This window comes from Suricata suricatta, chromosome 12 (genome assembly GCF_006229205.1).
Source record: "Suricata suricatta isolate VVHF042 chromosome 12, meerkat_22Aug2017_6uvM2_HiC, whole genome shotgun sequence".
Lineage (NCBI taxonomy): Eukaryota > Metazoa > Chordata > Mammalia > Carnivora > Herpestidae > Suricata > Suricata suricatta.
The window spans coordinates 91048447-91060048 of NC_043711.1; the positions used below are offsets into that span (position 1 = coordinate 91048447).

Sequence of the window (11602 nt, forward strand, 5' to 3'; positions counted from 1 at the left end):
CTCGGCCCTCCCCCTCCCCTGCTGCCCCACCCACACCCGCCGTCCTGGACAGTCATTTATAACTGTGGCCACAATTTATGACTCGGTGACAGGCTCCAGAGTGAATGGCTAATGACTGAGAGGAGGGGAGGGCCTGGCAGTCTGACCACAGGGAGGGGCTTGGGCTTGGTCTTGAGAAAGATTGGAAGAGATAAGCTCTCCCACTGGGGCGTTCAGGTTCCCAGCCGTCACCACCCCACCTGCCTCACCGCAACCCCGGGCAGCCTATGTGGGCGTTTTCTCTGAATATACTATTTTGAACAGGAAGAGAGCAGAGAACGACATTACACACGTCCTTGTACCCACCACCCAGACTCAGCAACTGTGGACAGCTCGGGGTGGGAGGCAGGGGCTTTCCTCCTGAGCTTCCTGTCCCAGGGACAGGTGAACCCATTCCTCTGTCTTCTTTTCTGAGTGTCTGGTGACCCAAAGTTTTCATGTTTTAGGGAGTCGGAACGAGGTGTCAGACTGCCACCAGCAGATGCCAGTCACTAGGCTGGGCTTTTCCATGAGTGATGATGTGGTGCCCTGGGTGGCTGGCACTATTGTCATTCTCCCTTTTCCTGGAGGAGGGAACTGAGGCCCAGAGTGGCTCAGCGACTTACCTAAGGCCGCACAGCTGGTCAGTGCCAGATCTGAGCTTTGCACCCAGTGCTCCAGACTAGAGTTCAGTGCTGTCTGGTGGTCCCTGAACGCTGCTTCCTTTATGAGCTCCAGACCTCAGGAACATTTAAAATGCTTTCAGCCTGAGCTCAGGAAGCAAAAACCTTTAACTGTTTCATCTCCTTCTCCCTTCCACTCCTCTCCACTCCCCTCCCCAAGCTCCGGCCCCAGCCCTTCCCCCGTAGCCTGCAGCTGTGGCACACCAGCCCAGCCCTTGGTCTGGCTCTCTATAACACCCCCCGACACACCGCACCCCAGGGCGGGAACCTGGGACCAGTCTACTCTAGCCTCAGATGGGGGAGGGCCTTTTTCAAGGTCGACACCCCCCACCTCTCCCTATGAAGTTTTCAGTGGGGTTGAGTCTCTCTCCTCCAAGTTGGGTACCACACTGTGGAATGAGCAATGTGAGGGGTGGGACTGTGGCATGTGCATGAGCAGCTGGAGGCAAGGACAAGCCTGAGAACCGCAGCCTAGGGGCCTCAGGGTCTGTGGTGCTCAGAGCTGGTTGTTTCACTCCCCAACAACCTAAGGTGTCAAGTTCAAGAGCATGCATGACTCATGGTGAAGTTTCAGGTCTTGTGACAGGCAGGCAGCAGCAGAAGGGTTGACAGCCTTCCTGGGCTGTATGTGGCCTGGTGCCTACATGGGGTCAGTCTTCATGTGTCTCTGTTAAACCTCCAGAGGCTTTGGCATGAGTGTCACTTCAGGGGCATTCCTTCTGGACTCCAGTTTTCCCATCTGTAAAATGAGGAAGGTGATGATGGTGTCTTCCAGCTCTGTGAGTCCAGCTACACCCTAACTGATAGACCAGTCCCCAGGGGGACAAGGGTGTTTGTTCCCTGGTCCTCCCCTTGAGCTGCCAAGGAGACAGCAGACCTGTGTCCTGGCTCCTGGAAGGGGAGGAGGAGTGCCAGGCCATTCTGCCTTTCCTGAGCCTTGAAGACAGCCAGTGATTCATGGCTCAGGGAAGGCAGCTTTATGCCAGGAGGAAAGGCAGAAGGAGGGGGGATTGGCTGATGGCGGGTGAGTGTGGGCCAGTGGATATTGACACTTATTTGCATGCCTTGGTTAACTGGAAGATCGTGGCGCATGCAGTAGCTTGGTTGCTTTGAGAATAGACCAGGGCAGCTAAGTGGTCACTTGCTGCGATGGTCAGGCTGTGGGAAGAAAAAGTATTACTAGGTCTTCCCAATTCTTGTAGTCCCATCACCTCTTGTCAGCCTGCTGGGAAGTCTTCAGATTCTCAGTGGAAGTCTCTGTGATCCAGAGACTTGGGACAAGTTTTCATTTCTCTTCTTTAATGGCCTCAGGATTCAGGAATGAAAACCCAGAAGTGGTCCCTGACGACAGGAAGGCATTTGCTGCAAACATAGGATTTATGGACCAGCTGGGCATATGCAAGGGCATCAGATCTACCCCCTCCCTACTTTACAGATGGGGAAATTCAAGCCAGACAGGTGACATGATTGGGTGAGGTCAGGGCTAGAACTCGGGCTCCCCCGAGCTGGGCAGACACCAAGCTCCCCAGACGGAAACTGGGAGGCATCTTCTCTAGTCTAGGTTCCTGAAACTTCCTGTTGACCACAGGGAAGGGCTCCAAATCCCAGTGGCCTATGAGTCTTGCCCAGAGGATATTCCATGGTAGCCAGAAGTGGGTTCCCTGAAGGGACGAAGACTCTGGGGAGAAAGCTGGGGGCCAGTGGGCCCAACAGCAGATCTTGAATATTCTCCTATGACCCCAGACACCTACCTGGGTCTCCGCTGGCAGACCCAGGACAGATGTCCAGCTCTGGCACGGAAGCCCACCCAGGGAGCTGGGCCAGGGGTGGGTGCAGCAGGTACAGGTTGGTGGTCTGATGGGCCCTTCCTCAGAACCCCAGCCCAGCCCCCCATGGGCTCTGTCCCAGGGGTTCTTTGGGAAGACAGGCTCATCCTCCTCTCTGCCTCTGGCTGGGTCAGTTAATATTCAATAGAAGTTACATTAGGTCCCCGACCCTGCTAATACTGAGCAAACATTTGGAAAACATCATTCCGTGACTGAGCTCGCGCTGGGCACTGATAACGCGGGCTAACCTTGAGGAACCCAATCCGTGGCTGCTGACAGCAGCCCTTTTATTGGTCCCGCCTCCACTCGGCGCCCTGGTGGGTGCGGGCGCTGGCAGCCGTGGAAGGGGTGTTGGCGGGCAGGGCCACCATGTGTGCAGGGGAGCGGTCCCCAGAGCTGGCTCTTTCCTGGGACGCGGGTGGCAGGAGAGATTTCGTACCTTAGGACCCCTGTCCTAGCCCACCAACTCTGGGGCTCAGTTTAGACTCTTTGACTTTCATTCTCTGATTTCAAGAATGTGTGAAATCAAGAGGAAGTTGGATGGCTGCAATGTGGGGGTCCCGTGGAGAGAGAGGGCATCAGACCCACCTGGGAACCAGAGCCTGTTGCTTTCACTTGACCAACATTTACTGAGTACTCACTGTGTGCCAAGCTCCGTTCTAGTCACTGGGGCTACACCAGCGAACAGGAACAAAGTACTAGCTTCCTGGAACTTTCCTTCCCATCGAGGGACTGAGAATAAAGAATGAACTAAGGATTCTACAGTAAGGGCCCCAAAGAAAAGTGAAGCAAGATAAATAAAGGACAGAGCATGAGAGAGGGATGCCACATCAGGCAGAGTGGCTTGCCTTGATCAACTGGAAGATCCTGACTCATGCAATAGCTTGGTTGCTTTGAGAATAGGCCAGGACAGCAAAGTGGTCACTTGTCGCCATGGTCAGGCTGTGGAAAGAAAGAGTATTACCAGGTCTACCCAATTCTTGACACCCCTCGTCAGCCTGCTGGGAAATCCTCAGATTCTGAGTGGAAGCCTCTGTGATCCAGAGGGTGTCTGTGAGAAGGTGACGTTGGCATGGAGCCGAGCAAGAAGTCAAGAGGCTAAGCTGGGGTGGGGAGGTGGGCAGAATCCCTGGCAGAGGCCCCGAGCGAGTGGGATCCGAGAGGAAGGGCCGTAGTAGGGGTTGTGGCTTCACTCCGTGCGGGCTGGGGAATCACTGGTTTTGAGCAGTGGAGGTTTGTGACTGAGTTCAGTGTTGGCAGATCCCCTCGTCTTCTGCGAGGTGCCCAGATGGTCAAGGCAAGGCCAAAAGCAAAGAGGCCAGGGAGGAGAGCCTGAGATGCTCCAGGGAAGATGTAGCACGGTCCAGACTGGAGCCGGGGGTGGGGGCGCATGGATTCTGTGGGGATTGGGGACCACACATAGGGATGAGCAGAAGTGGCCCATGAGGGAAAGAGAGAGAAGGATTCCCGGGCTGGGGGAGGAAGAATAACCCTGCCTGTTGTGACCTGGGCAAGGCTGCAGAGGAGAGGGCGTGCGAGGGAAAAAGCTTATAGATGGGGAAACTGAGGTCCAAGAGAGGACCTGATTCCCACCTGCCCATAGAGAGTGAGTGGCAAATTCCAGACAGGCACCCAGGTCCCTGGCCACCTCGTCCTCCCTCCTGCCAGTGTCAGCAAAGCCTCATCCCACAGCGAGGCCTCTTGGGCTCCAGGGGACGGGCCAGGACAACGGAGGGTCCATTGTATATCTTAGGCCAGGACTCACACGGATGGGGTGTGCAGGGGGGTGTGGAGGCCTGGATCTCTGAGTTCCTGGAGGAGAGCCCAGCGGCGGGGCAGGAGGGGCCCAGGGCTTTTTCTTGCGTCTCTGAGAAAAGTAGCCTGGAGCACATTGCCAGGCAGGTGGGGGCCTCCAGATCCCCCTTTCCAGGACTTCCATCTCCGTGTTCAGGGACCCCTGGGCCATCTCTGGGTCACTCAGAGCCATTTTTTTTGCTTGTTTTACATACTTTCATCTGGGAGGAAGAGAAAAAGGACCCTTTTCCAAAACAGAGCTTAAACATCTGTCATCTAGACAGATCCCCTCTTCAATACTCAAGACCTATCTTAATCCGTCTCCAAGGCATCACTGTGTTGCATCCGTCCTGGGACGGGTGGGTCACTCCCGCAGTACCCGTTGTGATGGGGCAGTGCTGGTGCTTAGAAGCTTCTCCCAATGCTGGGCTGGAATCCGTCATTCCTCATTCCCACATGCGGATCTGGGCTCTGCCCCCGGGACATGCCCTCTCATTCCCACCTCCTACTCCAGGTCAGCCCTGCAGTACCTCCTCCTGGGTCGAACTCTCTCCCCTTGCACCTCACCTGCTCCTCAGCAGTGAGGGGACCACGCTCCCCTCCACCCCGTCCCTGGCTGCCCTCCTCATCGCTCTCTCCCCCTCGCAGCTGTGCAGAATGAGCGGGACCGGATCAGCACTCGCCGATCAAGCTATGAGGACAGCAGCCTGCCCTCCATCAATGCACTGCTGCAGGCCGAGGTCCTGTCCCAGCAGGTACCGGGATGATTCTCTGCCCACCTGGGGATCCCCCACACCAAGGAGGGGCCTCACCTCCACTCCTGTCCTCTCCAGCCAGGTCCTGAGGCAACAGCTGGAAGGGTCCTGGGATATCACAGAAGGGAAACTGAGTCCAACATCACACAGCCAGTTTAGTAGCAAAGGCAGAACTCAAACCCAGGTCTGGCACTCTGTGGGACTTTCTAGTTTATCCCTTTGCGTGCAGGCGTTCTGCAGGCTGGGCAGAATTTACTGTCACTGAGAGCCTGAGATCAGCTGAACCCTAAGAGAACAGTTTAGTGGACAAGCAGACAAATTAGCAAACTGGGGCTCAGCCCATCCCCTGCTGTCTGACTTTGGGCAGGTCACAGCACCTCTCTGGTCTGTGGTTTCTTTACCTATCAGATGAGGATGATGATTTTTGCCCTGCTTCTCCTGTAGGGCTGAGAGTTTCCTCAGGGTTCTAAGGAGCTGGCAGAGGAGGAGGTGGAGAGCAGGCAGCAGACGAAGGCCCAGGGGGAGCCCTCCTCCCTCATGTTCTTTCTTCTCTCCATTTACCCCTGAGCTTCCTCCCAAGCCAAGAAGGCATCTGGAGTCATCTCCCCTTTTCCAGACTGAAACCATCAGGGGAGGAGAGCGCTCTCTGCAGAGGACAGAGACTGTAGGGAGGGCCCGGCCATCCTCAGCATTTTCCTCCCCTTCCCCCAGATCACCTCCCCCGTCTCCGGGATCAATGGAGACATTCGGGCAAAAAAGATTGCCAGCATCGCAGATGTGTGCGAGTCCATGAAGGAGCAGCTGCTGGTGCTCGTCGAGTGGGCCAAGTACATCCCTGCTTTCTGCGAGCTCCCCCTGGATGACCAGGTGAGCGGAGACACGGTCTGCGGGCAGTGGGGACACTGGGCAGGTGGATCCTGCTGACCCACCTGGTCTGCAGCCTTGGATTGGTTTGATTTGATTTAACAAAACACACATGGTGGCTCGTGTGTGTCCCGAGCTGCTTAAATCACTATACAAATATTAACTCATTTAATCCGTCCCACAGCCCTATGAGATAGGCACTATGATCGTTCCCATCTTATAGGTGATGAAATTGGGGCACAGAATGCTTAAGTAACCTGCTCAAGGTCACACAGCTCATACCCAGCACAGCTAGGATTAGAACACTGTGCATGCAAGTGTACTTTGGCAGGCAAGCTCCAAAGTCCAGGCTCCTCCCCACTGCACCCCTGCACAAGACGGCTCTCCTGGGGGCGTGTTGACAGGGCCCCAGCGCCAGGGATCAGGACACGTGAGTTTGAGCCCTGGCTCTAAGACTGGTGCTTTGTGTGATCTCGGACAAACTGCCTCCTCTCTCTGAGCCTCAGTTTTCTTATCTGTAAAGTGGGAATTATAGTATTTGCTTCAGAAAAAGTGAAAGACATCACTATTTGAAATGTATAAACCGTGTAATGGAGCACCTCCGTGGTGCCCAGGCCGCTGCTGGCCTCTCTGAATGTCACTTTCTTGTATCCCACCCGGGTGGTTTAACTCCGCATTTCATTTCCCACAGTGCATTCTTTGGGATACCAAAAACGTCCCGGGGGGCACGCGTACATGTCTGAGGACAGAGGAGTTTCTGAGATGCTAACCCCGGGAAGTTGCTCCTAGCCAACTCGATGACCCTGGGCAAGGCTTGCAGGACTGGGTCACCTTCTCAGCCCGGAGGGAAGCTCAGGGGCACCGATGGACAGAGCCCCAGCCATCCGCTCCTGGTGCATTTGCTTTTCTGTTTTGCATATTGGCACAAAACACCGGCAATGCATGTTAGTCTATTAAAGTTTCTGAGAAGTCCTTCAGGAAAGGAAGCCACTGAACTTTGTGGAACCCAGGGCTTCTCAAACTCCCTTGACCCCCAGACTCTCCTGGAATACCTCTGCTAGGCTGCCATGCCGGTTTGGCTGGTCCCCACTCTCTCACTGGGGCCTGATTCGGATGCTGTGTCCCCTGGATCCCTCCCCACTTTGGGAAGGATAACAGGCCAGGGATCTCCGCCAAGCTGTCCCTGCCTTTACCTCTGTTCCTTATGTACTGGCCCTGGTCCCCTCTGCTGGAGAGTCTGTATTAATGTTTAATCCCTTCTGTTCCTTCCCAGGGGCTCAGCAGGGCAATAAGATACCCCCCAACCTGAGCAATTGTTAACCTCGATTTCCCACCCAAACCTCCCTGGCTGGGGCTCAGAGCATTCTTAGAGAGCAGTGATGGGTGGCCAGCAACACAGGACAATCATTAACCCCCCCCCACTCTCTGCCTGCCCACCCCCAGAATAACTGCCATGTCAGGAGGGCTCCCAGCTCCCCATTCATGGCGTATAAGGAGTCCATCTTGCCCAAGATAGTTGGGGCACACCGGGGAGAACTGGGGGGCACTGTCTTCCAAAAGATGCCCCAGATCTGCCAACATTGCTCCAGGAATCACTTTCCAAGTTTGTTTGCTTCTTGATTTGTCTTGGGCACCAATCCATTGAAACCCAGGAGGCTGGGTAGCATTGAATAAAGGGGCTAAGTTCTAGAGAGGGAAAGGGGTCTGCCCCAGATCGCAGAGCAAGGCAGCCACAGGGCTGGGACCTGATTGCAGGTCTTCTGCCCCCTCAGGTTGAGTCACTGGGGTCAGTGACAAAAGCCCTCCACAATGTTTTGAGAATGGGAGGTGCTCGATAATAAGCATCCTTGGCCTGCCTTGTCCTGGTCATGGAAAGTGGACTTACATGCAAGTCTTTGCCATTCTCTTCTTTCCTTGTCACCCTCACAAAGTGTAACCATGGGAGACAGGTGAAGGGCTGGCGGCTGCCCAGGAAAAGCTGGATCTGGAAAGGAAGCTAAATAGTTTGCTCATTCATTCGTTCATTCATTCATTCATTCACCCCTTCCTTCCTTCCTTCTTTCAAACACAGGTTTTTGATGGTTTATTGTGTGCCAGCTACCTTCCAGCCCTAGACATTTTCGCTTCCTTAGAGAGATTTTCTCTGCCTTCTGAATGAAAGAATGAACAATCAAATGAATTAATCAACAAAAGCATTTTTGCGTCCTAGTTTAGACTGCTAAAAAATCTCCAAAATTCCCTAATCCAATCTTGCAGACAAGATCCTTGAGGCAACTGGCCTGTGACTATTTTCACCAGGTACCATTTTTACCATCCTCTGGACCAAAGCAGGTGGTTCAGAAAGGACAGACAGTGTCCTCCCGGCTGGATCCCTGCCTCGGGACTTCAGCCTCCCAGACCCACCTTGTCTTCTCTGCAGGGAAGGGCTATGTCCAGCCCATCCCCCGCCAAGGACCAGTGCTCACACCTTTGCTTTGGGAACCAACACCCATGTGCAAATTCTTGGAACTCACTCTCAGAACCCTAGAGTCTTACATGTCAAGGGAGCAGGTACCCAGAACAGTGATTTCCCAAACACACCTGCACATCGCAACCGACTGGAGAGCTTGCTAAATACAGATCCGTGCGCCCACCTTTTACAGACTCAGAATCTCTGGGAGTAGAGCCTAAGAATCTCCATTTAATAAAATGCTCTTCATAATCTTCCATAGCTGGTCTACAGGTAGGAATTCAAGTCCCACAGTTTTAGAACTTTCTGACTCATAGATCCTCTTGAGAGTCTGATGAAACTCTGCTAAAAACAAAAACAAAAACAAAAACTACCCAGAATGTTGTTAAGTTTCATCAGGCACAGAAACAAGGCCCAGAGGGAAGAGGCAGCTTGCCCGAGGCCACAGCAGTTCAAAGGTAAAATCAGTGTCTGGCCTCCTAGCTCTGAGTGCATGTTCTCTTCCCTTCCAGGTTCCTGCTGAATCTTTTCCAGGTTTTATAGGTTGTGGGAGGAAGGCAACAGTTTTCTGATGCCCTTTTATTGTAGTTCAGGCAGGTAAAGGCAAGGCAAGCATTAAACCAACTTACCCAGGGTCATTGAGTTGGCTAGGAGCAACTTCCCGGGGGGTTCAGGCAGCTTCCCAGAGATGCGGCTGCCAGATACCATCCCTTCTCCCTTCCAGGTGGCCTTGCTCAGAGCCCACGCCGGTGAACACCTGCTGCTCGGAGCCACCAAGCGATCCATGGTGTTCAAGGACGTTCTGCTTCTAGGTGAGGAGGCTGCCTGCCCCAGCCAGGACTCTGCAGCGGGCATGCCCAGTGTGGAACGCACCCAGGCACAGGAGATTTCCAAGGTGGCACCTGGGGCAAGGGAGAAAGATCAAGAATAGCTTTTTCCCAGGGCATCTGGTGGCTCAGTTGGTCTAGTGTCTGACTCTTGATCTTGGCTCAGGTAATGATCTCATGGTTCTTGAGATCCAGCCCCATCTCAGGCTCCGCACTGACAGTGTGGAGCCTGCTTGGGGTTCTCTCCCTCTCTCTCTGCCCCTCCCCTTCTTGCTTGCTCTCATTCTCTCTCTCTCAAAATAAATAAGTAAACATTTAAGAAAAAATAGCCTTTTCCTAGTGTTCCTAACTGGACCCTCTACTCAGATGCAAGGAGGTGCAGACACAAGGAAAGGAAGGTCTCCAGCATTACTGTTAGAGCACAGTGGGGGTTATGCCTGGAATTGCCCTTGCACTCTGATGTGCCTTCTGGAGCAGGTGCAAGAGGCAGCCAGGAACAGCATGAGCCTTGGCCGGGGTCACGTCTGCTTCCGTGGCATGTTTATTATTTTAAATGCTTATATAGATCACACTAGGGACCGGTCCTAGTCTTAGCACTTTACAAACATTATTTCTTTAATGCAACAACCCTGTGAGGTAGGCTTTCTTATTTATCCCCATTTTTCAGATGAAAAAAAGTAAGCACAGTTATTTATCAAATATATATGGTTAGTTGGTGATAAAACTGGATTGCAACCCCAGGCAGTCTAGTTCTAGAATCTGGGCTCTTAACCTTGATGTATTAGTGCCTCCCAAGTGGCCCTCGAATGTCACTAGTCTTACAGGTCATATTGGAGAACGGATCACAGGTGAGGCGAAAGGATCCTAGAAAGCCAGGCTCCATGCCCAGTACAATGACTTCAAGCAACTCATTCCTTTAAACTGGGTCTCCATTTCTTCATCTGTGGAATGGGCATGGTAATCCCCATGGGGCCCTCTCCCATGGGCACCAGATGCATTGCAGCTTCAAAGGACAGGGCCCACGCAAAGCTGGGGAGAAGGGTACACCCAAGGTGGTGCTCTGATCCCCTCTCCTTCCCAACCCACCCAGGCAATGACTACATCGTCCCCCGGCACTGCCCAGAGCTGGCAGAGATGAGCCGGGTGTCCATGCGCATCCTCGACGAGCTGGTGCTGCCCTTCCAGGAGCTACAGATCGATGACAATGAGTATGCCTGCCTGAAAGCCATCATCTTCTTTGACCCAGGTACAGTCCACCCCTCCCTCCCACCCCTGATGCTCCAGGCCCTCTGTCACACTCCTCCTGGCCGGTGTCCCCTGCATTCACAGCCTCCCTCTGCAGGACAACTACTGGGAGAGGCCGTTTGCATTAGCCGTTTCCCAGATGAGGAAAACCCAGGTTCAGAGAGCTAATGTGCCTCGACGCTATGCACGTCATCCAGCTTGGTTCTGTTCTTTGTCTCTCTTCCCTTCTGTCCCCTCCTTCCTTCTTCCTCTCCTTACCTCCTCCCTTCCTTCTTTCTTTTCCTTTCATCTTTTCCTTTTTCCTGAAACATTTTTATCAAAATAATATCTGAGGGGGTATAGCTCAGTGGTAGAGCATTTGATGGCAAAATAGTATCTGCACGTACTTAAAATGCAAATAGCCCCCCACCCCACATTCCCTGCTAAAGCCTTCTCCCGGGGCGGGGGGAGAATCATTTCTGATTCTTTTAACTGTTTCTTCTGGCTCTAAATAAAATGCTAAGCCTTCTCCTTCTTGATTTAGCTATTTTCGATCACAGTTTCCCTCCTACGCTGGTGGAGGATTTGACGGTTCTCTATCACCATTCCATCTTCTCTCTCCCATCTTCTTCCTGTATTTTCATGGCTATTTTAGTGTCTCTATCGATTATCGAGCCAATGCTGTTGGCTTTCCTCTCCCCATCCCATTACTGACTTTCCACCCGCATTTGTACAGAATGTCCTTGTAGTTATGTCTTTTAGCAAAGCCCAGTTTCATTTTACCATGTCAAGACACCTGGACTTCAAAGGCTTGCTTGCTAACTTGCCTCCTTACATGTTAGAGGGGACCTACCATGTGCCAGGCATTGCCCCCACTGCCCTTACTGCCAGGCCCCACCAGCATGGTGATCACCTCCAGTAACAACAGTAATGAAGAGGAAGATGACCAGAGTTTATGGAATGCTAAGGCACCATTCTAAAGACTTTATGTGGATTATGCCACTTACTTTTTGCAACACGGTACCTATGAGGTAGGAAATGTTATTATCCCCATTTTGCAGATAAGAAAACTGAGGCACAGGAGCACCTGGGTGGTTAAGCATCCAACTTCAGCTCAGGTCATGATCTCCTGGTTCGTGGGTTCAAGCCCTTCATCGGGTTC

General features: G+C 53.1%; 1 protein-coding gene across 1 annotated transcript in view; it reads left to right on the forward strand.

Annotated features, from left to right (window-relative positions):
• The window catches only part of HNF4A (hepatocyte nuclear factor 4 alpha), a 19859-nt gene that overhangs the window by 4383 nt on the left and 3874 nt on the right, over positions 1–11602 (forward strand). The window contains exons 3-7 of the mRNA XM_029917953.1: positions 4836–4861; positions 4970–5076; positions 5788–5943; positions 9114–9201; positions 10307–10462. Coding sequence (XP_029773813.1) covers positions 4836–4861; positions 4970–5076; positions 5788–5943; positions 9114–9201; positions 10307–10462 — 533 coding nt within the window. The remainder of the gene's footprint in view (positions 1–4835; positions 4862–4969; positions 5077–5787; positions 5944–9113; positions 9202–10306; positions 10463–11602) is intronic.